The sequence below is a fragment of the Rattus norvegicus genome, chromosome 18 (assembly GCF_036323735.1).
Source record: "Rattus norvegicus strain BN/NHsdMcwi chromosome 18, GRCr8, whole genome shotgun sequence".
NCBI classification, from domain to species: domain Eukaryota; kingdom Metazoa; phylum Chordata; class Mammalia; order Rodentia; family Muridae; genus Rattus; species Rattus norvegicus.
The window spans coordinates 3388152-3413904 of NC_086036.1; the positions used below are offsets into that span (position 1 = coordinate 3388152).

At 48.3% G+C, this 25753-nt stretch overlaps 1 protein-coding gene across 4 annotated transcripts in view; it reads left to right on the forward strand.

The window, feature by feature from the left end:
- The window catches only part of Cables1 (Cdk5 and Abl enzyme substrate 1), a 106276-nt gene that overhangs the window by 38471 nt on the left and 42052 nt on the right, over positions 1-25753 (forward strand). For all 4 annotated transcript variants that reach the window (XM_039096929.2, XM_039096930.2, NM_001415691.1 and 1 more), the window contains exons 2-3: positions 7242-7313; positions 11500-11592. In XM_039096929.2, coding sequence (XP_038952857.1) covers positions 7242-7313; positions 11500-11592 — 165 coding nt within the window. The remainder of the gene's footprint in view (positions 1-7241; positions 7314-11499; positions 11593-25753) is intronic.

The following is a 25753-nucleotide window of genomic DNA, read 5'->3' on the forward strand; positions in this document are numbered from 1 at the left end:
CTCAGGGAAGTGATTTGACTTCTGCCAAAGGTCCTTTTGTAGCACAAGGCCAATAAGAGCTTAACTTCCTTGCTGAATGCAGGACGAGCTCAGAGGGCTGTGGCCCTCAGCAGAAAACCCTCAGAAAAAGAAGGAGGCAATGCCACCACTCCAGTTTAGATTTTGCTTTGAGAGCCTAGTCCTTGCAAAGCATCATTTTCAGAAGGGACGCATGAGTGATACCAGATCAGGTTTATATACAGCTCTGTACTTATGGGCTCCTTTCAGTAGCAGCTTCCACAGTAAACCAAGGACAAATGGCAGCTGTGTGTGTGCGTGCGTGCGTGTGTGTGTGTGTGTGTGTGTGTGTATGTGTGTGTGTGTGCACGTACATACACGCGGGCATGTGCACATGCTTTGGGAACAATACAACTGTTTTGTAGAGTGAAGACTCTCTTACGCAGGGTGCATGAGCCCAGGCTTGAGGCTTGTTCTCAGTAAATAAGAAGTTTTCCCAAATCGTACAAAGGAACTTCTCAGCTGCCCAAAGTCCTGCTCTGGCTTCTAGGCTGGCAAGCCTCAAGCATTTTTTATTGAGCACCCCAAGGGCCCGAAGCTTTTAACGCCTTTGATTCTGTTACGAAGCCTGGGGTTGCAAGCTTTCCTGGCTTGTAGGGTAAAGATGAGATTTTGCATTATGCAGACCCACCTTTCCTCATTCAGCAGTGGGAGACTTTCCAAGAGTGGGTTCTAGGCCTTGTGAAACAGGATGGAGACTCAGACATCCAACATTGCTCACTGATTATACAGAGAGATGTTTGGGAATACCCCTCTGCCTAATGAAGTTCTGTAGCCAGCAGGCCTGATTGAATACCTACTGTTTGCTCAGTCTGGTCGCTGAATACCCAGGAATACCCAGGAGAGGCTGGCACACCCCTGTCCTAGGCAGCTCAGGTGGTTTGAAAGAGAACAGCTCCCATGGGTGCATATGCTTGAATGCTTGTTTCCCAGTCAGTGGAAGTGTTTGGGAAGAATTAGGAGGTGTGGCCTTGTTGGAGGAGGTGGGTCACCGGGGGTCAGCTTTGATGTTCTCAAAATCCCATGCCATTCCCGGCGAGCTCTCTGCCTGGCCCTTGTGGGTCAGTATGGGAGCTGTCAGGTCCTGCTCAGGCTCATGCCTGCCTCCTGCTGCCATGCTGCCTGCCATCATGGTCAGAGACTCACGCTCGAAGCTGTAAGCCCTAAATGAATGCTTCTATAAGTTGCCTTGGTTGTGGTGTCTTATCGGAGTAATAGAACATTAACTAAGGCAGAAGACCTCTGTCTAGTCTTTGGTCTTGTGGGGCAATGCGGGGAGGAAGATTTCATGAACACGTGACAGAACTCTAAGGCAGATAAATTATATGCTTGGGATAGTCTTAAGCACACACTAAAAAATTCATGTTATTTATTTTTCGTTACAACAACCATCTGAACAGATGCGATCATCATGTGCTTGGTTTGCCACCCATTTATGTAATTAACCAAGGTCTCTGCCTTCACTTCTCACCCCTGTGAAGAGATGACTGTGCCCTCTAATAGTGCAAACTCATAGGCAGGAAGATAGGAGCTCAAGGCAGGAAGTGTCTGGCCCGGCTGCTCCCCAAGGTCCCGACCTGTCCACCAAGCTGGTGTTTTGGTTCTTGTTCTTCTGGTCCTGTGTGTGTGTGTGTGTGTGTGTGTGTGTGTGTGTGTGTGTGTGTGTGTGTGTGTGTGTGTGTGTATGAGAGAGAGAGAGAGACAGACAGACAGACAGACAGACACACACACACACACACACACACACACACACACACACACACACACACAGAGACATGCGTAGGTACTTCAATCCCATTTGTGCTAGAAACTCACCGGGTGCTCCTTAGCCTCAGTTCTCCATGCTAAATGGCCTGCTTTCCTTTGCTCCTTGGCCTTTGTAAGGTCTCCCTGCAAGGATGAACGAGACAGTTCTGCTCAGCGACTGACTACAATCACTTCCAGTCCACGTGTGCTGATACAGGAGAGTAAGGGGATTAACTGTGTCACTCACTCTTGACCAGAGCAGGATGTTGGAGGTGACCTTCTTTAGTGGGATCAACTGTCCTGCTCATTAGAATCCCCTGATGGTTTTAAAAAGAATCCCTTCAGCCAAGCCAGACAAGTAAAACTCTCTGGAGGCCGGCCCAAGTCATGTCAAGGGGCATTCCAGTGTGTAGATAGGCTCGAGTGGGTTGGCTTAAGGTACCTTCCTTGTTTTACGTAGGACACAGACTAGTACTAGTACTAGTACTAATGTCAGCGTCCAGTACATCTCAGACTGGTTCTAACTCGTGGGCCCTGAATTTCCACTCCTTGGGCAGTGCTCACTACCTTGCCTTGTCTTTCTAAGAGAGCCACTGAGCTGCCCTGGCCACATATGGATTCTGCCTTCCCCTCACTCTCTCAGCGACACTGTTGGTCACTAAGAAGCCGTTCAGAATGATCGGACCGTGGAGCCCACTTGCCCCTGGACAGTTCCTTTGGATAGATGGCAGCTGTTTCTACCCTAGAAATGGGACAGTGGCCCTCTTTTGTTCAGATGCTTCAGGGATGCTGGTCCTAGGCCCTCCTCTTCCAGGTCTGTATCTGACCTTATTGTCTACTGTGTAATTCTCTTCTCCTACCCACAGCCACTTCCTCGTAAGCCACCAGTGGATGCAGACGAAAGTGTTAGAACACGGCTACTCTGCCCGTCTCTCGGTGCTTGGGGTATACAGTGACTTCCCTGTAGATGAGCTGTGAGTGTGTAATCAGGAGTAATTTGGCTCCTGTAGGTGTATTCAGATGTGCAGATAGACTGTCATGGGTAGTGGCAGCTCCTTTCCTGATCAGAGTCTGGCATTCGGTGCACAGTGACGAGGCTTTCAGGAAGCTGGCTAGCACGTGGACGTTAAGTGTGAACCACACTGGGGTCGATGTGGCTGGCGTGGTAGGTCCTCGCTGTGATCGTTAGACAGGAAGAGGACCTGTAGGTGCATGCTCAGCCTGCTAGTCATAAACGTTTCGGTTTGGTGGCGTCAGCATAGAGTGCTTTGCTTGCTCCTTGCTGCTCTGTTATCTGCGGCTGGTAGAGTAGCATGCTATTTTGATCCAAGGCTAAGTATTCTTTCAGTCATTAAAATACACAAAGACCTCTGCTGGCCAACTGTGCCTATGATAAAGGGACGGTCCGGTAGTGTGCTTAGCCAGGAGAAAATGCAGGCTGGAAGCCGCTGGTCAAGTTGGCCGGCCACCACCCTCAACCACCTCATCCAGGCAGGGCCCTGAGGTCAGAGGGTGAGGGAGGTGTTACTACAATCTAGCATGGCAAGGGGTGGAGCTGAATACTGACTAGCTCATGGAATGCGCCCTTCTGACAGCAGCCAGCTCCTTTTCTCAGGAAGTGCAAGACTTGGTGTGGTTTGTCATGGCGCTGACTACTATCCTTTATAGAGGCTGGTAGCAGTCATTTCTCAGTTGTGTAGCTCTGTCTCAAAGAATATTGATAAATGAGGGAACCGTGCCCACTGATTTAAAGGAACAGGTGAACATTCGAGTTTGAGATTTCTCTTTCCCCTTTAAAGAGTTGAAGCCTTAGGACTGTCTGACTGCTCATCTGTCTGATTCTGTCTGTCCAGTTAGCTATACTGCTCTAACAAACTGCCAGTTGCTAGATAGCTTATAAATAAATGAACTTGTTTCCTCACAGCAGGTGGCTGGAAGTCTGTAATCCAGTCTGCTGACTTGGAGTTCAGATTGGCGAGAGCCCTATTCCGAGTCACCGACTCCTCTCCCACGTGTCTTCATGGGGCAGAAAGGGAACTGGAGTGTTTTCTTGGGGCCTCTTTATAAAGGCAGCACTCCATTCCTGAGGGGTCCTCCCTTGTGACCTAGTTGCCTCCCTGAGACTCACTTCCTAATTGAGTGTTAAGCTTTCATGTAAGCCTTGGCGGGTGGGAAGCAGAAAATCCTTATAATGAAATAATCTGCATGCGTGACTATACATGTTCAGCTCACGAGGAAAATACCCAGTGTGCTGATCTTACAACAACAACACAACCTGAAGGTTCTTGTAACAGTACAGGAGATGTATTCTCACTCAACATGTTCCAAGCATGTTTCCTGAGTGGGAGAACTGAGCTGGGTGTAGCTTTTCCACAGGAGTGCCACTGGGATCTGCACTTCTGTGGACCAGCTGGGCTTTGTAGGGCAAGCAGCTAGAAAGTGGTGAAGGAGCCTGGGGGAGTGGGGCAGCTCCTGATTCCGGTGCCATTTGGCCACTCTTCCTTCTGCCCCTGTGAAAGGTGTTCTCAAAAGATGAAGGAGCTTGAGGGATTTCGGTGGAATTTTCCCCAGTGGTTCTGTGGACTCTTGTTTGAAGGTCGGCCTCTAAAGAACAGGGTCAAGCATGGGCCAGGCCAGTAAGCCATGCTGGGTAAGCCGGCTGGCAGACACCAGTATCTTCAGTAGCTGTGGCCACAGAGCTTGCAGGGACCTGCTAAGGGTGACTTCAGAAGGGAGGGCAGCCCTCAAGGGGAGCAGTGGTTACATCACATTCAGCAAAGCACTCCTCAGTGTTCACCCCAAAATGCTGTTCTACGAAGCGGGGCTCAGAGCACAGCAGGATTGGTTGAGACTTCTGGTGTCTGTGACGCACATCTGCTTGTGTCTGTGTTGTATCTAGCACTGTTTAAGTGAGCACCTCTGTTACTATTTTATTTCTATCTTAAAAGCTTGGGTAGCACGAGATATGTACCACTTTCCGCTGATGAGGTGTGGCAGTGAGGTGGGTGTGGATAGAAGTGCAGTGTTTTAGCCTCACAATGAAGCTGTTTGTCCTGTGTGTCACCAAGAGAGTGAGGATTATCTTAGGAGATCACTTAATGCAGTTGGCACGTGAACATCTAAGACAACTTAAGCTAAAGCAGTCTAAAGTTAAAAAAGAAAAAAACTGGGTGTATAATGTGGGGGAGGTATCTTTGTATATTCCGTTAACACACGATAGGCCCCGTACCCAGGGCCTGTGAATCCTTGTTCTAGTAAGACACCTTTGCCTGGGGGAAAATGTGTAGTTCTCCTGAGGAACAGCACCCAAGGTTGTCTTCACATGTGTGGACATCCACATACATGTGTAGACATCCACATACATGTATGGACATCCACATACATGTATGGACATCCATATACATGTGTGGACATCCACATACATGTGTGGACATCCACATACGTGTGTGGACATCCACATACGTGTGTGGACATCCACATACGTGTGTGGACGTCCACATACGTGTGTGGACAGACACAGGTACATAAATGATTGAATCTCTTCCCACTCAGGAAAAGAAGGGACCATGGGGCAAAATTGAATATCCATTATTCCTGAGTTATCAGATCTTCCCTTCTTCCCTCAAATTACTGGCTGTGAAGTGGTCTTCATTTAGATAGATTTATTTAAAGTTACCACCAACTCTTCCTGGCTGTATCTTACCAGATATTTCGAGTTAACTAGGACTGGTTCTTATTCAGCCTGGCAAAAGAAACTAGACTGGTGGATTTGGGCATACGACCTGCAGTTCTTCAACAACCCAAAAACGTTATTGTTGTGCGTGATCATGTTCACTATTTACTGTCTCCCGCCTCTGAGGATTGCCCTCGAAGAATCATTTGTTTCCAGTTCTCGGAAGTGTCATGGGCTTCCCGGGACTAACTTTTTAAATACTATCCTAGTGATCTTGAGGTTTTTAGTAAGATTTGAGGGCAGGAGGAGAGAGTTCAGGTTAAAACACTCGCCATGCAAATATCCAGCATCCATGGCAGAAGCTCGGCTGGCTGACGGTCCTGTGCTCCAGGTGCTCCCCAGAGCCCACTGGCCAGCCAGCATAGCCAAACCCATGACCCTCAGTCTGGGTAAGACACCTTCGCACCTCCACATGCATGCACCCATGTACACATGAGGACAGACACAGCAACACAGATGATAAGATATGCTTTCAAAATCGAATACCCGTCAGTTCCTAGGGACAAATGATGAATATTTGAATTCTTGGCAGTATCACTGGTGCTCAGGCAATCTCAGTGCCCCAGTGATCCTGCGTGTTAGAAGCAGCATCTTGGTATTTTTTTTGTCATGTGGAGGCAACTGAAGCTTGAAACCCGTCATCTACTTGTGCAGTCACCACCACAGAGGCTCTGTCCCTGAGGGGTGTGGTCAAGACACAGGCAAGCAAGATGGGCCTGGCACCACTGAAGACAGCTGTTGACTAAATTTGTTGTGTTTTGTTTTAATTTTATTATTATTATTATTGTCATTATTAATATTAGTAGTAGTGGTGGCAGTGGTGGTAGCAGCAGCAGCATGGCAAGGTGCAAAAGTGCCACCAAGGACATGTGGCTGTTAGAGGACAAATTTGTGGAGCTCATTCTCCCATCAGGGGCAGAGGTCATTGAACCTACCAAGCCATCTCCCTTCTTTTCACGTTTCGTGTATTACCTGAGATCCTATACAATGGTGCCATTTCCCCTCCCCATCCTTTCCTCATATCCTCTCACAGAACCCTCCAGGTTTGCTTTCTCCTCCTTAATCGTTCTTTCATGCATAGATGTGTATGTTTATACATTTATATTCCCAAACACATGCATGAGTGTGTTATCTACACATGCGTGTTTTCAGGGCTGGCTACTTGGTATTGGGTACCAATCTGTGTACTCCTGTCTGGGGACGACATTTCTCCCACCCTTCTGCATTCTTTAGTTCTTGCTGTAGGTAGGGTTGAGGCCTCCTGCCCCTTCTCCCCTGCCCCACCTCGTCCCACACACATCTGTTTGTCATGTTATGGCAGTCATGGTGGTGAGACTATGTGGGCGGAGCTCCTGACATTTTGGGAGACCATGTTGCTCTTACACTCTTTCTGTCCCCGCCCCTACAGTTTTCCCCAAGCCTTAGTGTGTGGGGTGTTTTTGTGTCCATCGGAACTGGATTCCGAAGCTCTGCGTTTTGATTGGTTGTGACTTTCTGTAGTGGTCTCTGTCTGAGGCAAAGACAAGTTCCCTCGGAGAGGGGTGAGGACCATACTTCTCTGTAGGGATAAGGACAGATGTTCCGAGTGTAGTTAGGGATTATACGGTTTTTTGGTTTTTTTTTTTTTTCTGATAGTTACAGATTTCCACAGTTGTTGATCGGTTTTGTTGTACTCTACTAACCTCTGGTTTTTTGGTCTCTGTAGACGTCGCCTCATCTCCCAGAGATCATCTTTGGAGACCCTGGAAGACATTGAGGAGAATGCCCCTCTCCGGAGGTAAGTTTCCCACACTTCATGTATGTGTATGTTATCAGAGCTGCCATAACATGACACAGATGATTTTTTTAATTCTTGGTCTTCTTAATTAAATTTTAAAAATAAATGTTCGATTCCCAAGGACAAAGAATTTGCAGTGTGGAACCCCAACCCTGGAAATCTGTGAAACCTAGGACACACCCCACTGATATAGGAGAGCAGGCCAGTCTGCCTGCAGATTTGCTGGCTGTTTTTCTTGTGGTTGCCTTTGTGGTTGGTACCGGGAAGGTGCTGTCAGCTAAGCCTCAGGTCAAACTAAGCAGGGCCCATATTAACCCTGGTATTACACAGCACTTAAGATCTTAGGCCTCACTCTCAGCAGGGAAAGAAACCAGATTTCCTTAGGAGGTGACCATGACGTCATTCCCTAGCTAGGTTGCTGGGGCAACCTGGTGAAGATCATTGCTAAGGCTCCCTTTGGTTTGAAAGCATTCCGTTCCATTTCCCCTACTGGATTAGAAAAGTGCTGGCCAGGCACATTTTTGGGATGACAGCGATTGCCTGAGCCTGGCAGGTTTCCCTCCCCTAGCCTTGCCCTCTCTGTTGGCCCACATCTGTACCAGGCTTTCCTTGTGATGGAGAAAACACGCGTGTGTTGGTTGGGTCTTCTCCCTGCAGCTCCAAGCTGGCAAGGTAGAGGAGTGTGGTTCAGATCTTTGAAAGCTAGAGACAGATGTTTGGGCTTCCCGGGACCGTGAGGTGGACTGCAGACAAGAAAGCCCGTGGGAGGCTGGACGTGCCCGTAGACTGGTGTCAGCCCTCCCCAAACCTGCACCTGTGCCCCATCTGCTTGGCTGCGACCCAAGAAATAGCTTCTCCCACCCCCACCCCAAACCTGGAAAGTGCCACTGCTGAGGGCAGAATGTTCTCCTGAGACCGTTCCTCACCAGTCTGAGAAGCAGAGGGCAGAGCAAAACCCAGTCAGGTGACTGTGAATCTAGTTACTGACATCCCCAGGAAGGGCAGGGTTGGACAGGCTGGACTCTACTTTTGAAGTCTGTTCCAAAAGCCCCAAAGGACTGTTCTGTGAGGCCGTTTCCCCGTAGGCGCCACAGTTCCATTAAAGCACAGGGCAGGGAACTGGCTTTAGTCCAAGTAATTTGAGGGTGGAGGAGAGAAAACAATGCTTGCAGGTGGCAAGAAATGGTTTTGGCCTTAGAGCAGTAAGGTCATCTGTACCGGCGCCTCCCCTGCCCCCACCTCCTCCCCTCTACCCCAGCCTCCCCTGCCCCCACCTCCACCCCTTTCCCCACCTGCAGCAGACAGTGACACTGAGAACAGGGGGCAGTGAGGGGTATCTTTCAGGTGATTTCAGAAGCCAGTGTTTGCAGGTGTGTGGTAACCAGGGGTTCAAGACAGAGCTATTGTGTCCCCAGGAGGTAAGGGACTGAGGGAGACTTAGGCGCCCCTGCAGCCTCCTCTTAGAATTTACCCTGAAGGGCAGCTAATTCTGCTTCAACTGACTTCTCTCAAATCTCGGTTACAGAGTACAGTCCTGAATTTCAAAGGAAGTTTGTGTACATGTAAACATCTAAAAGCAACCTTAAATCAAGGTAGTTTTAGAAGTCTTTATTTCTCCAAATAAACTTAAAGAGTAAAACAATAAATAAAATTAAAACAAACAAACTTTTTAGACCAGTGAGGTGCTCAGTGGGTCTGAGATGCACAGTGGGTCTGGTGGTCTGAACCTGATCCTTGGACACAGGTGGTAGAAGAGGAGGGAGCCTGTGGGCTGTCCCGGTGGCCTGTGCGAGTCCCATTAATCGGTGTGTACTATGTACAAGCAAAAAAAAAAGCAACAGCAGGGGTGTCCGTATTTACTTAGAAATGGCTTGTTCCTTGGAAATGAACAGATGAAGGGGTGTTTATGCTTTGAGTATCCCTTTCTAAGCAGCAACCTCATGCTCCTGGAACCTTCTGATAGAAGGCTAGTGATGTATTTTATAAAACCACGGATATATTTTATCGAGTGTGGTATGGTGGGGTGGGAGGGGTTTCCTCAGTGGGTCCAAGCTGAGGCATTCCCTCCCCCACCCCACCCAGGTAGCAGCCATACTTCAGGTGTAGTATAGAATAGAGTTTATTTAGGGAGTTTATTTGGAGACAGGAGTAGAGGCAAAGAAAGAGAGAAAGGAGGAGGAGAGACCAGCCAGGAACATGTGGAGAGGGGGTAGGGAAGAGGAAAGGGAGAGATAGAGAAAGGGGTGAGAGAGTGAAGGGGGTCAGAGAGAGAAAAGGAGCAGAGTCGGGAGAGAGAGGGAGGGGCCAAACAGTCCCTTTTACAGCAAGCCAGGCCTACCTGGCTGTTGCTAGGTAACTGTTGGGCGGAGCTTAGAAGGAACGCCAACAGTTTGGAACCTTCAGTAGATCTAAGTGGTCGTTCTGGAATCAGCATGGGGGCAGTGTGGGGTTCTGGGTCCGCTCCTCTTGAGCCCCAGAACTAGGAAGTCTCAAGTCTGTAGAGTAGGACGATGGAGCGCTGGATACAAACTCCGCTAATGCCTGTTCTTTACTGCTTCAGGCAGAGCTCTGCAAGGCTTCTAAAGAAAAAAGGAACACACAGAACAAAACAAAAAAACTAACAAAACCCCTCCATTTAGGACTGAATTCACAGCCTTTAATAAAAAAAATGCTGCTTTCTTTTTCTTTTTCATCTTTATTAACTTGAGTATTTCTTATTTACATTTCAGTTGTTATTCCCCTTTGGGCCAACATCTCCCTAACCCCTCCCCCTAAAAGACGCTGCTTTGAAAAATGTAGGTCCTCCCCCTCCCCCACAGCACTTGAAGTTTGCATGACTCTGTGTGCATTTGCATGTTACGTACACTCATTCCAGTGGGTTATTTGGCATTTATGAAACACACGCATATATGTATATAGTCACTTAATTTTAACGTCTATTTTAAAAAATCACTGTGATTTGTACTCTAAGAAAGGGCTTTTGGAAAAGCTGGTGTCTGCTAGAAAGGCTGGTTACGGTAGATGGGGATGAACCAGGCCTGGCTCCATCTGGAGACTGCCCTGGGGGGAGGAGTAAAGACTAGGCTTGCTCTGTAGATCTAGAATCTTCCTTGTCCCCCAGTCCAGTTCCCACATGAGCCCCTCTCCCTCCACCTCTGCTGAAGCGCAGCCTTGAGACAACTGACTGAATTCAGATGACGTCCCACCCACATCCCCACCCAGAGCTCAGCGTGGCTTTGGGAGCCTGCACAGTGCTTTTCCAGACTTGTTTTTGGAAGTATGAGGTTATGGGCATTCACGTCCTATAGCAGAAGCCATAGTCGGAAGGACTTACGTAGAAGGGTCATAATTCCTTTTGTCAAGGACGGACAAAACTCCAGCCCTTCGTGGTGGGCTTTTCGGCTTTGGTGGTGGTGTCTGTGTGGTGGTTCTGTAAGGTAGACTTTACCAGGTTATTTCAATAATCCTTGCGTACAGTATGCTTCCCTCATCTCGTGGTGCGAGGGACGCACAGGGAGATGCCGCCTACTCTCGGGCAAATTTTATTTTATTTTTTAAATTCAGGTCGCCTTGGTTCAATAGATGTTTACTTATTAAAATTTATTCTGAAGCTATAAAGTGGAGCAGCAAGTAGCTGGGTCCTGATTCTCATTCAGATTTAAGCTGTGACTTCCCAAGTGGAGTCAGGAGTTGGGTCAGTTGTCCAAGGTTTTCAGGCCAAATTCCCTCTGCAGAAGGAAAATGACTCAGAGCTGTTTTTAAAGTGAAATTTGCATGTTCTCCCTCCAGCTCTAAATACCTTCAGTTTACAACCTTCAGTTTCCCTTTACCTGTGCCGATTTAGGAGTTTTCTTTGGGATGACCACAAAGACTGCTGCCCTTGGGATGCATTTAGGCTATATTACTGTAAAGGAGGACAATAGTTTTCATTAGCTAGCCTTTTAGAAACTCATAAAACGTTATCAGTATTATCAAGGAAATTATCCATCGTTGGCTTTTAAAGTTTCCTTGCTCCAGATGGGCTGTGTGTCTTCATTAGCACCCACCCCTCTCCTGGCGGCCTCTGGGTGACGCAGGCCACTTGTCAGCTCTTTCCTTCCTGTCTTTGTGTGGAGATGGCTCAGTTGTCCAGCGGCAACTGACAGTATTTTTTAAATGACTTTTTTTTTGTGTATTTTTTTTCCAGATGTCGAACACTCTCGGGTTCTCCCAGACCAAAGAATTTTAAGAAAATTCATTTTATCAAGAACATGCGACAGCACGATACCAGGAATGGCAGGTACCATTCTAGCGAAGAGTGGATGGGGCTGCTGGGGATGGGGCTGCTGGGGATGGGGCAGGGGGAGGGGCAGGGGAGGGGAAGGGGGAGGGGATGACCAGGAATTGCAGGTGTCACTCACTCTAGCACAGAGCTGCTGGGGCCAGTGGGAGGGCTCCAGGGCCAAGCAGAGCTAAGCTAAGTTTTCATAGCAGATCCCACATCCCCAGACATCTTGACCCAACCTCTCTGGGATCACCCAAAGGAATGTGGAGAATCCATGTTCTAAAGGCCTCCTAAGAGGCTTAGACTAGCAACTATGTTTTTGATAGGGCACAAGTAAGTTTTAAAGAAAACTGTCCAGAGAAACAGTTGCTTTGTTGGACTTGTCTTCCATGCTCACCGGCTCTGTCTGGCTCGACAGGAAAGGCTGCCAGATATGTGCCTGAACTTGGCTTCCGCTGTGGCCTAGGTGACTCTTTAGATGGCCAGAATCTGGACTTTGGCTGTTTCTGGGCCTGCCGACATCTACTGGAAAGCTTTCTCCATCATTCATTGAATAACAGTTATGGTTGAGAGTACACAACCTTAGTGTTAAGCCTCTGCGGAGGATAAGTAGATTGGAGTAGTTGTCACCGTGCCTGTAGTCCAGTGGCTGAAGTTCATTCATCTGAGGCCTCTGATGTCCATGATGCTCCCCCGAACCCCAGAGCTAACCGTCATCCTAGAGCAGAGGACCAGGCCCACCTCATGTGATATGATTTCTAGAAGGCTGAATGGTCTCATTAACACTCCAAAATGAAGTTGTTAAGCAGTCTCTCACAGAGGCTCACTAAAACCCAGCATTCCTGTGATTCTAAGAGTAGAAGATACATTTTACATCTTGTGGAATAGCACTAAGAAGTGGGTTTTTAAAAGCCTGCCTTTTTTAACATACCTATTTTTTTTTTTTGAGCCTTATCGGGGAAAGGAACATAATTTTGTAACAATCGTGATGGTTCCAGAACAGCACAGTTGAGGTTTACTTTCTGCAGACTTAGAGTGGATTCTCCCATTACGGTTCCCTAGCCAGTGTTCACTGATTATTCTGAATTTTTGTTTTCACTCTGACACTCCCTGTCGCATCAGTGTGCCACACTCATTCATTCACTTACCATTTTTGTTTTCTTGGAGCCTGTTTCTAGTGCCGTCTTTAGTCTTTAATTTTGTTGGTTTTTTCCTGTTATTTTTTTAACCATAACATAAACACAGAAAGGCTACAGTTTCCCCCCCCCCCCAAAAAAAAAATCAGTGGCAAGCCAAAGAGACAAGTCCAATGAAAAGGATTCCACTTTTAGTCCTGACCATCCAAGCACAGCATCAGAAGATTCCTAGAGGTGGTTAGGCAGCGAGAGGACGTAGCAGAGCTAATAGCGGATCAGTAGGATGAGATTTCTAATGTACAGTGTGGAGCTGTGTCCCTCTACACCCTACCTAGGAACCGCAGTAACTTTTACAGTCCAGGGAGGCTGCAGGATCGGAAGTTCTGATAGTGAGGGATGAGCCAATATCAGGAGACTTGGCCTCCCTGAAGATCTGGGACAAGTAGGAAGGGTGGAGATCAGAACTGTAAATCCTCGGAAGAACCACAGGCTGTAGGAGTTCCTGCTCTACCTGTCCTAGGTGAGCACAGGAAAAGGCCACTGAGGTTCCCTTCCTCCCTGGGGTTTGTCAGTAAGAGTGGGTGGATTGCCCTTATGTGAAACAAAACTGGAAGGGAATGGAGGAAGAAAACTGGATCTCTGAGGTATGAGAGAGAAGTTGGTTGGGTTGATGGATGGGAGGAACTGGGCTGGCCCCTTCAGAAAGCAGAGTAGCACCTTGGCCTGGCCATAGGAAGCACGCAGGAAGCACTGCAGAGTAGATGTACCCAGACAGTGAGGTGAGCTGCAGGCCCAGCCTGCTGGGTTGAGGGATCTCTAGTCATGTGCTTTGAGGGGAGGGATCTGTGTGGTGGCTAAGGTTTCTGGTGCCCCTGCCTCAGGAGTAGTGAGTGTTTGCCTCAGGGCCCCATACTGATCACTGCCCCACCCCGGCCCCTCCACCCGCTGTGTGCCCACTTCCCAGACCTCCTGATGATTTCCCATAAGTGCATAGCCTAGTTCCTCAGTCTACAGTGCAAACCTGGGCCCTTGCTCATAAAACTCATCGAGCAAAGTTCCAGACATAATTTAGAAGTAGAAATGAGAGAAAGGCACCCCAAAACAGAACGGTGTATAATGGAGCCAGTATTGTAGCATCAGAAAACAAAGCAACAAGCAAGCCTCAAACCTGAACTTGTCTCGTAGTCTGTTGTACCCCAGTGTCTGCTGAGGAACAGCATCTCTCTGTGACTCAGATGAACCTAGCTGGCCTGTGAGGTAATAGGAAGCACCTCGGATAGAAGCATGAGGTTACCATGATGGGTTCACATTTGAGTTCTGATAAATTCCGTGAGAGGTTTTTGTGTGAGGAAAAAATGTAGAGGGAAACAGAGCTGAGCCTCTCCTGCAACTGGGCAAGCTGAAAAGGACTGTCCCCTGAGACCGATGACAGGCCAGCCTCTGAGGGGGAAAGGGAAGCCCTCACCTGATCAGTGCAGGTGCTTGTCCCTGGAAGGTGGGTGAACTGCGAGGAGACCTTTTGTCTAGATCTCTCTCACACAGGACGCAGGTTTGTGCTCCAGCCCTGGGGAGAGAGGGTCATTTTGGGTTTATAGTAGGAAGGAAAGAGTACGCCCCAGACTAAAGCACGGACTCCTATGGCAAGGGTTATTTTGCCGAGAGTTGATAAAGTTGCAGCTATCACCAGTGGAACTGAGTGCTTTCTGGGTGCCAGGTTTGAAGAACTTAATGTTTTGTTTTATGAACTCAGACTCAGCAGGCAGCCCAGGATGGCCTCATACGACTTAATCCCAGCACCCAGGAAGCAGAGGCAGGCAGCTGCATGTCTGAGTTCCAAGCCAGCCAGGGCAACATAGTAAGACCTCCAAAACCAAGAGCTTCAATAGGTAGCTGAACATGATGATGCATGCCTGAAATGTGAGCATTTGTGGGGAGGGGAGAGGTTCACAAGTTTGAGGCCAGCCCTCAGGCTGTAGGAGTATGTAGGAATCCCTGTTGGAAAGACCAAGGGCTGCAAATATGGCTTCCTGATGTAGCATTTGCCTAGCATACACAAGGCCCTGAGTTTGAAGCACTGGGAGAAAGTAATAACCCCCATTATTTATTGCACACAAGAGCTTAGGTGACTTTGAATGAGTTGTAGTTGAATAGCTGTAGAACTCAAGGAATGAGAAGAATCAGAAATCCAAATAATCAGGGTTGGGGCTGGAGCTTAGAGCTAGAGCACTTGCCTAACACGTAAGGCCGTGGGGTCCACCCCCAATACTGCAGAAAAGTAACCCAAAGAATGACTTTGATATGGAAGCCATCCCTCTAGTTTTCGATAAACAGAATAATGTATGACCGCCAGGGTGTCTGTCCCCTACCTCGGTCTCAGGAGGCTTTGACATTGCTATCGAGCTCACCTTCAAAGTGGAGGTGATGACCTTTACAATCAAAGTCCTTCAAGGTGGAAGACAGCAGCAGGACGGTGAGATATGTCATTCATTTGCTTTGATTGGCTCTGGAGGTAAAAATGGGCCAAAAGTCAAGTGCTAAAAAAGACCATCAAACCATCAAAGCCTCCCCAGAGCCTCCAGAGGAAACCAGCTCTGTGCTACCTGCAGACCGTCTTGGTGTCTTGACTGCTGGAATCAAAGACAATAAGCTTGTGTTGCTTTAAGCCACTGACAGTTACCAAGGGTGCTAGAAGAAGAATGCACTGGTTAGTCCCAGTTAGAGCAAACACTGAAAGGAGGGAAGGAGGAAGAGTTACACACAGCCCAGGTCTGGGACTGTAGAGCTCGACCGCTTCACCACAAGAATGTACGATGGGAGCTGGCAGTCCACTCAGCACCACAGCAGGTCGCAGAGCAGTGGGTAGAAAGTCACAGCTACCCTAGCCATTTCAGTGAACGCCAGGCTCAGTGAGAAACCCTGCTCAAAAGATAAGGTGAGGAGTGACTAAGACAGCCTCTGGCCTCTACAGGTGTACACACAACACACGGGCCAAGAAGAAAAGAAGGAGAGAGAGGAGGAGGAAAACTAGGGACTCTTGGTCATGATAGATGGGACCATGAAGTGGTTTACTTGCCATCGGAAACAGACACAAGTTGCTCAAAACAGCAATTCACTGAGGAGTTGTAATAGACAGTAAGGCGTGTCCTTAGAGGAATTGAAAAGCATCCAAACCAGTACAGCCTTCTTCATGGAAAGCAAGAACTGGAAAGAACTGGTTCAGGGAAGAGTAGAAAAGCAATCATGGCTATACACAGAGGGTGCCATCCAGCCATGATGGGGAGCTGCACCAGCACACAGTACAGCTATTGTGAACCTTAAGAAAAGCTGTGTCGTGAACAGACTAAGCCAGACGCAAAGGTCAGATGCTATAAACCACATTTATATGAAATATGCACCAAATCGTGAGAAACAGAAAACAGATGAGCTTCGTGGGGGTCCCAGGGAGAGGGCACAGGGTGATGGAGAAGCTGCGAACGGTGATGTGTGCACACATGGTGGCTGGACCCAGTCATCCCAAGGTGCACTGACAAACTGTCTAGTGACATGTTTTACAAAGCCATTCTCAGAAGAAGGGATGTATGATGAATATGTTGGAGGGGTTGATGGCACAAGGTCAGCGAAGGTCAGCGAAGGTCAGCTGCTTAAGCCTCTTCAGGTAGAACTGGAAAGTGTAGGAACAAAGCAGAGTGCCAGGCACACAGTAGGTGCTCACTCACAGTGCACAGAATTTTAAATGGAGTTGCATTTTCAGGACTAAACCCTGGGGATGGAAAGAATTAGCAATATGAACTGATCTCCGGCCTGCACACCACGAAGCCTTTTTTTTTTTTTTTTTTTTTTTAAGTTCTAAGCCTAATGCCAGGCAAATGCTGCCTTAAAGTCAAAAAGAGTCTGTGGCAGAGGGTAAGTTTTAATTATCAACCCAACAGGCCTCCGGCTACTTGCTGGCAGAGATGAGGAACAGATGGGGGTTGGGGGGTTTAGAAGAGAGGTTGCTAGCCATCCACATGAGTTCGCTGTAGAGAAGTCTTGTTAAATTAGCTTCATTTCCTCGTTGATGGAATAACTAGGTTAGTAAATTAAGAGACTGCTGTAGACATTACATTTCTTGATTTCAGCAAAATGTTAGGCTGTTCTTCATTAAGCAGATCCCAGTGGATGGACTGGAAGGAGGACTGGGGTGGTAGAGCCTGAGTCTGGGCAGTGGCTACGTTTTGCTAGCTGATCCCCTCAGCTAAAGGGGGCCGGCATAGAATAGCTGGGGGGAAGCTGGTTTCTGCACACACACACGCAAATGCACACGAGAACGCGCACACACACACACACACACACGTACAGAGAGAGAGAGAGAGAGAGAGAGAATGAGAGAATGATATGAGAACGAGGGTTCAGGAGATCTTTCCCACTTTCCGCCATACTTGTCTTACGGTGTAGAGCTTTTCACCTCCCACCACTCCCACCAAGAGATGGAATGTTTTATGGCCAGGTGATTGCATTGAAGTTTCACCTCCCTTCTTTTTTTCTTTTTTCTTTTTTAAAGATTTATTCATTTATTATATATAAGTACACTGTAGCTGTCTTCATACACACCAGAAGAGGGCATCAGATCTCTTTACAGATGGTTGTGAGCCACCATGTGGTTGCTGGGAATTGAACTCAGGACCTCTGGAAGAGAAGTCGGGGCTCTTAGCCACTGAGCCATCTCTCCAGCCCCTTCACCTCCCTTCTTTAGCAGCTTACTGACTATATAGCATGCAGCGGTGAATGTGTACAATGTCTCCTGCCAACGCCTGCTCTGTATGGGTCTTATAGAATGCATCCATGAACAAAACAGTGGTCTTACTTCAAGAGTCAGAGACTAAGAGACAGGATGAATGAGTTAGTTCGTACTGGAGATACAGGGTAGACAAACTGAAGCCACCGAGGTAAGCAGGAGAGCGTGGAGGTGTGCTGGGGACCCGCAGAAGCCCTGCAGTGGAACATGAAGGCTGTGAGGGAGCCAGCCCTGGGACACTCCGGAAGATGGAGGACTGAACATCCAGGTGTATTTGAAGAACTGCAGGAAAGACACTGAGGTAGGATAGAGTGAGAAAGGAAGCAGGAAGAGGAGCTGGACCCTGAGAGACTGGGGGTGTCTGTACATGTACAGAACTGGCAACACAGGGAACTGAACAGAGACAGGTTTGGGGCTTTGGAGTAGGTGGGTGCCATCTGGCTTGTCTTTGAGTACAGTCATTCAAGACAAGCAGAAGTCAAGGACAAAGCACTGTGGGACACTTAGTGTAACTTCTGTAGAAAACTACAGAGTGGGTGCATGTGATCTCTTTAAAATGGATTCACTTTGACGTGAAGTTAAAAAAAAAAAAAAAAAAAAAAACGACTCAAGCGGGGCTGGAGAGAGATGACTGCTCTTCCAGAGGTCCTGAGTTCAATTCCCAGCAACCACATGGTGGCTCACAACCATCTGTAATGGGATCCAGTCCCCTCTTTTGTGTCTGAAGACAGCTACAGTGTGCTCATGTACATAAAATAAATTTTTTTAAAAAACGACCCAAGGTTGTTAAAAAGCGGTCCACAAAGTTTGTGGAGAAAGAGGGGGCCGTCTTCCCTGTGCTAAAGTACCTGAACACCCTGGGGTAGGGTGGTTGCCAAGGGGAGCAGCCAATCATCACTAGTGCCAGTCTTCACCAAAAGGCCTGCTGTGTACCAAGGGGAGAAAGTTAAACCTAAGTCGGTCACCGGGCATAGATGCATTGGGATAGCAGGTGCTTGCACAACCTCCTAGGACAAGGCTACCTGGGACGACCTTGAGAGCTCATTGCTGGACAAGTGGACCTGAGCCACCCAAATGACAGGCTCCCCATGCTGAGCATGAAAACTGAAGGCAGACAGTGGCTGGCATGACACTTCTCATCTGTAGTCCTGTTAGGAAAGATGAGAACTTCCCTCTTGGTATTCAACGCCCTCGAGACTCCCCAGTCTTTGGAGCACTAAGCTGGTTGGCTGTGAGTGCCCAACTGGGAACTGAGGTGGTTGCTCCATGCCCTGAAAGTGTCACCTCCAGAGACTGCTGAGAGAGTCATTTCCTGATTAGGAGTTGCTGCCTCTTGTGGGAGGGACTCCCAAAGTGATTTAGAGGTCTCAAGATGGGAGGAGTAAAGAGTGACGCTGTTGTCTTCTCTACAACACAAGATTTCAGCTCCTTTTGCCAGCTTCTTAAAGTAGCTGAAATGATACTGCAACCTCTTCTTCTGGACCAGCAATTTTTAGAAGGGAGAGGGGCAGCAGGGTCAGAAGGACAGAAGGCCTGGCTTGTGACCTCTTCACCTGTAATCCCTCAGACTAATGCAGTTTAAATTGGAGAAAATAGCACATTTCAAAAACTACACTGGATTGATCAAAGCGCCTCCAAGAAGACAGGCGCTGTCACTCTTCTTGCTGAAGCAAGAGCATGAGCTGCATGGATGGCAAGGGTTTCAGGGATGGCAGGGTTGTTCCGCTTCACCCTTCTCAGAGCTTAGTGTTCATGAACAGACAGGCTCTCACGGTCACTGCCATGCAGGGAGGCCCGTGGGTGGTATCCCCAGTCATCTTCAAGGAAACTGAAGTCCAGGGGGACAGTGAGTGGACTCGAGCCTGGAGGACCCTCCTGCAGTGTCCCTGCATTACCAAGGCTCCCTGTGTGCTGTGCTTCCCTGCATCTTCCCTCCATTGCTGGTGAGGGAGGAAAGATACTTGCTGACAGGCTGCGGCCAGAGTGCAGGCAGCCAGGTCAACCCCACACGCACTAGGCTCACAAGAATTGGGTTGTTTTGTTTTTTTTTTTTTAAGCACAGAGGTCCTCTGAATGTGGGAGGATAGGAAGCCTGCAATCCCATCGCTTGAATGACTTACGGTGGGAAGATCATGCCCCCACAGCTTGTCTTTAAAAGTCCCTGCACAAGCAAACAGGTTCAGAGGTCTGACACAGATGCACGCCTACTTGCTAGAGTGAGGTAGGATTATTTGAGGACAACTTGGGCAACATAGCAGGACCCTGTCCCAGAACAGACAAAACCAGTCTGTAAAAAGCACAGAAGCAACACTGGCGTGTATGTGAGAGTGTGACCGTGTACGTAGGAGTGTGGTGTGATTGAGTGTGAGTGTGTATGAGTGTGTGCGATCATGACTGTGTGTATATGAGCCTGTGGCTGTAGGAGTGTGTGTGATTGAGTGCGAGCGCATGAATATGTGAGTGTGAGTATGAGTGTGTGTGTGTGAGAGTATGATTGGATATGTGTGAGTATGAGTGTGTGTGTGTGAGTATGCTGTCGGTGTGTCTGTCTTTGGCCTGCAGGTCCTTCCTCGTTGTTCTCTTCAGCTAGAAATGTATAGGAAGTTAAGAAAAGTCAGAGGAAAGGGTTAGTACTGGGAACCAGTTCCATCTGGACCAGATCTTCCCGGAGGGGCTCATGTTCGATGTTTTCCCTTAGTTCTCTAGTCCTTCCACTAGGAAGGTCTGTTTGTGACTTCAGAATCTCCTGCTTCACCCTCTTGCTTGCTGGGATCATAGGTGCCCGCCACCATGCTAACTGACGGTGAGTGAGTGTTCATTCTCTGCTTGGTTTCTGGGTGGCCTGGAGCTGGGGGAGGCTTGGCCTTGGTACCAGCGGTGGCTTCAGGCTAGAGTCATAACTCACTGTGGCGCCAAGTCCTAGAGGAGCTCTTTAGTCTTCCTAGGAAACGTCTTAACTTCTAAGCCATTACTTCTGCAACCCCTTAACTTCTCTGATCTGGGTTGGTGGGCCCCGGATTCGTATGCTAACATCCTAATCCCCCTACCTCAGGACATGAGCTCGTTTGGAAATTGAGTCATTGTATGTGTAATTGGGTAAACTGGGGTAATGATGGGTTTAGAACTCAAAATGGTCCTCCTGTCCAGCCTCCAAAGTGCTGAGATTACAGATTACATCATACCCATCTTATTTTTGTAGTCCTTACTGGGCAAGTATAGCTAGAAGCCATGTGTACAGGGCATGGAAACAGACTCGGGTCATCCATGACTGAGTGTTGGCATGTCCAGCTCGTGTGGATGGGGAACAGCTTTCCAGCCAAGTGTGCAGTAAGTGGAATGTGGGCGAGTCCCATAGTAGAGGGCAGAGGGCAGCATTGGTTGGTCCTAATCAATCATTCTCTCTCTCTCAATCAATCAGTCAATCAATCAATCTCTCTCTCTCTCTCTCTCTCTCTCTCTCTCTCTCTCTTTCTCTCTCACTCACTCTCACTTTCTCTTTCTCTCTCTCTCATTCTCACACTCACTCTATTTTGTCTTCTTTCCCTCCACTCAGGCCACTCCCTCCACTTCACTCAGCCACTCCCCCTTGGCCACACCCCTCTCAGCCACTCCCTCCATTTGGCTACTCCCTTCCCTAGCCCAGACCTCCTCTTTGTAAACTGTGCTTCCCTTTCCCTTAGGCTACTACCTTCAGTCTAGTGCGGATGTTCCTCTTCTGTGTGTGTGTCAATCAGTGTGTCAGCCTGCCTCCCATCCAACAGTAAAACTTTGCAGGGATAGGGCTCTGGCCTGTGTAGTCATCAGATCCCCAACACTTAGTGCAATGTCTGGCATTGAAGGTGTGTTCAGAGGGTATCAGTGGAGGGGCGGGTTGGGGAAGGACAGGATTATATAGCCTGTTTCTCAGAAATCTCCTGCCCCCCTAATTAGATGGGAGCCCTAATTAAATGGCGAGATAATCGTCAGCTCCCTAGCATGCAATAAGGGCCAGGTATGTGGCAGGAGTAATTAGGAGTGTGAGCTGCTTAGCACAGGTCATCAACAAGCCAGTCTACTCAGGCTGGACCAGCTGACTTTCAGCCGGTGGGTTCCTGAGGTCCCTGTAGATAACATCACGAATCTTTCATCCTGATTCATTATTCTTGCCTGCTAGAATCCCACGCCCCCTAGAGTCTGACCCCGGTACCAAAAATTTATACCATGCTAGCTCTGCTCTGCCGTCCACAGGCTTCGTTCCAGCGCCTTTTCTCAGGGCTTCTCTTTGCTGCCAATTCCCCACACAGAGACCGTCTCTATCCCACTTCCGGGTGGAAGGGAACAGCCTTTGTGAAGAATGTTCTTGGAAGCCCCACAGATTTCTGCTTTGCCATTGAACTTAGATGCAGTCCATCCAACCAGCGGGGGCTGGGATAGTTTGAAGGCGGGAACTCATCCTCCCAGTGGCTGGCGAGTGTGTAAATAGGCCGTACAAGAACATTTTCTTTTCGTTCTTGCAGTTTTCACTCAACACGCATTATGTAATTGCCAGCTTCAGGCTCAAGAGAAAGCAATCAAGTCTTTCTTCTCCCTGCTTTTAATTGAGCTTTGTAAGAAAGAGGAAGGAGCGGGTGTGGGAAAGGTGGTGTAAGCGCAGCTGGGAAGAGTGGGTTTTCCAGATACTGCGCTGGTCTTTTGACCCCTGGTGCCCCTCTTCAACACTTTGTGTCCTCTGGGAACAACAAGCGTAGTGTGCACACACAGAAAGAATACAGCCAAACTCTAGCCGTATCCATTTCCTGGGCTGCCTTACAAAGTGCCCAGAGCTGGGTGGTTAAAACAGCACAGCAGGCTTCTGTCATTTCTGGAGCCTTGGCTTACATTCTCCCTGAAGGCTTTAGGGAGAACTATCCCTTCCCTCCTCCATCAGCAGCAGCTGTAGGCATCTTTGTCCCTTAGCAGTATCACTCCTCTCTGTTGCATGATCTCTGTGTGTACCTAGGTGTACAGATCAGCCTTTCCTTGTAAAGACATCACGTCTGGACTCCACCCACTTTAATGTACCATTCCACCCTAAGTCCCCACTACCACCCAAGGCTGTATCCACGGACATGGCAGCTGGGATTTGCCCAGGGTAGTACCATCCGTCAGTGTGTTCTCTCGCTTCTCAGGTGTGGAAAGACTGAGTTTGGAAAATAGATTTCTACACATGTCCAGTTCTTGCTTTGGACCCTGGATTGTGCTTAGATGTCACTGTACTGCCCCACAGGTGTAATATTTGTTTCTCCATTAAGCTACGTGCTCATTTTTTAATATCTTGGTGGGATATTTCTGATATTTTGGGCTAAGGATGAAGTTTCTCAAGACCAACAGACTCCTCAGGGGCAGGAAATGGAACAAGAAGACAGCATTTCGGCATCAACAGAGCACGTGAAGATCGTAGATGGTGTTACACAAGGTCCATCGCTGGACTGAGGGTGTGAAAACAGATTCTGTGGAAAAGCACGTCTGTGGAACATTTGTGCTTACAAGTTAGTTGTAAGATTCCCTGAGTGGCTGCACTTTCCACTTTCCAGAGAAATGATCCTCTGTGGATAAGAAACTCGGCTCTGTTGAGCTGCTAGACAAGCTCTGAACCTCCTGAAGGTTTTAGAAAATGTTGTGTATTCTAGAGGCAGTGGCCCAGCCCCATGAAGTTTTGTCCGTGTTATCATGAGCAGGTCCCTCTTCCTGGGGTCGATGCCACGTTTATGCCCTCAGCTTTCTAGAAAACTTTCTGGACGTTTTGGCTTCAGTAAAGTGTTAGACGTCACTGATGGGGAAGATGGCGTGAGCTTTCTGCGTGCCCTGTGAAAAGAAGACAAGCATTTGCATTTGGAGGCAGGGACAGGAATGTGGTCAGTTTCAACAGCCCATTGGAAACAGTACGTGGTTGTCTTATGCTGCTCACGACTACCAGTGCCCAGCTTAATTTTCTCAGGAAGGGCAGATGCCCTTGAAGGAAACAAACAAATTGAATTTTCTTCTGAGACATCTCCATTGTGATAGATGGCTCCTTAGAGCAAAGTTGTAAGTTCCCATGAGCTCTCTGGTTCTAAACAGGACGGGCCTCACAGTTGCCTGTGTGAGAAGAAGTGTTGTTCTGCGCTTGTTGCTGCTTGCCTCTTCTGGCTAAGGCCTGCAGTCCCTGCTGTAGGCCAAATCTACTCCAGGAAATATGGAAGGTGTGTTCTCATTTGTTCCAGTGGCAGTGTTGGTGCTGCTGTCATGAATCCACCATGCAGGTCTCTGGCCCCTGTCAAGATCAGAATCCAAGGGAAGGCTGAGCCTGGAAATGGCAGGAAAGAACTCAAAGAAGCAGGGCTCCTACTTCCCTCTCACCCTCCCTCCCTTGCTCCCCTCAAGACTGGCCAAGGAGAAAACCACCCTAGCGGGATTGTTGGGAAACAGTCCATGTTCCTGGTTGCTAAACTTGGCTCGAGTAACACAGTAACACAAGTTTCTGAATGAGATCCATAGCATCAACATGGCCTAGCCTTAATAGTAAGGACCACCCAGAGTACACCCACAGTTTGTAGAACATTCTGGCCCATTTACTGACAGGCGCCTTTGTGGTGGAAATGCTAGAGGAGACTTGGGCTGCACTTGGCACTGACAGTCTCTCATTTTCTTGCTCTGTTAAAGATGTCCAAACACATTTGGTGTGTGGGAAAGAGGGACACATTAATATTGAGTAATGAGAAGGGCGCAGCAACATCAGGTAGGGTTTGGCCCACACCCTCTTCCCTCTGTATTCAGGGACATTGATGATGAATGGCTCGGGGTATGGCAAGAGTAACAAGGAGGGTGACGGGCAGTGGGATAGGGCGGGCCTCCATCCATCTGGAAAGGTCAGGGCTGAGCAGAGCAGACTGTGGAGGCTCTGTGGCTCCAGCAGCCATGATAATGGTTGAGACTGTGATCCATTGAGGTGACCTGCAGGCTGGACTAGAAAGGTACTGTGGAACACGTGGGTAAAGGCAGACTCGTTGATATCCAGGAAACCCATGGGTAAGAGTCTGCAGGCAGATCTTTCTAGTAAGTTAGATGAATTTGCAACTAGAAAAAGGTCAGGTTCAAATGCACGGGCTTCCACACCTACTGATGAGTCTGTCACCTTCTATGAGTCCTTCATAGCTTGAACCTTACTGGCTACAACATTTATGACCTAGCACGTAATCAAGTGTTTCAGCCATTTTGTGTCTGTGTAACACACCAGGTGGGAAGTCCTGTCTCTGGGCTTCACATGTAATGGTCCAGGCAGGTAGGATCAGGATGTGTTTGACTCAGGACTCGAAGGCTCAGTCAGGATGAAGCACTGATGGGAACAAGGTCTGATGGCTGATGCTCTCTGTGTTAACGTCGTTGGGGCCATGTGTTTGCTCTGTCAGCCATCCCAACATTGTCCTTTTGCTTCTTAGCAGCACTAAGGTCTGAGGGGTTCTGAATACAAGTAATCTGTTGCTAAGACAGCTCTACTAGTGTACACTGAAAATCAAGCTTATTTAATGTGTCGTGTCTGCCAGGCAACAGCCCACGGATTTTTCTCGAATGAGCTTATTTTCTCTTCCGACTTCCCAGTAAGATCACTATTAATTTTACCTCATTCATTCATTTGCTCATTAATTCTCTCACTTGTTCTTTTGTTTCTTCAAACACATGCCACGTAGCCCAGACTGGTCTCAGGTTTGTTGCATAGCCAAGGCTGGGCTTGAATGCTTGGTCTTCCTGCCTCTGCCTCCAGGTACTGAGAAAACAGATGTGTGCCTCTATGTCCCAACTAAGCACCATTTTTGGATGGGGAAATCGAGGCTCAGAAGAGCGAGATAAAGAGACAAAGCTGATACCAGAAGCTGGGCACCATCCTTGGTCCTGTTTGTCCCTGTGAATAGGGAGCTATAGATAGCGAAAGGGTTTCTGAGTGCTTGGGTGTCTCCCTGATTCCAGACTGTTCTCAGGGTAGAGGGTGCACATCTGGAGAGGAACAGCCCAGTGGTGACTCCTTAGGCTTGCCCTCTATAAGAAGAGATTCATAACCAGGAGCCTATTCACACCAGTTCACTCCCACTTACCTGGAGGGGTGCCTTCCAAGTTAGGTTTCAAAGACTCAGTGAGAGTTTGCCAAGTTTGTCTGAGCAGGGCATCACAGGCTGAAGAAATAGTATGTTTAAGACAACAGGATAGAACTGGCCCTTTTCAATAGGTGGAGCACAAGTACTTTAACATGCGGACATGACAGGGCATATGAGAA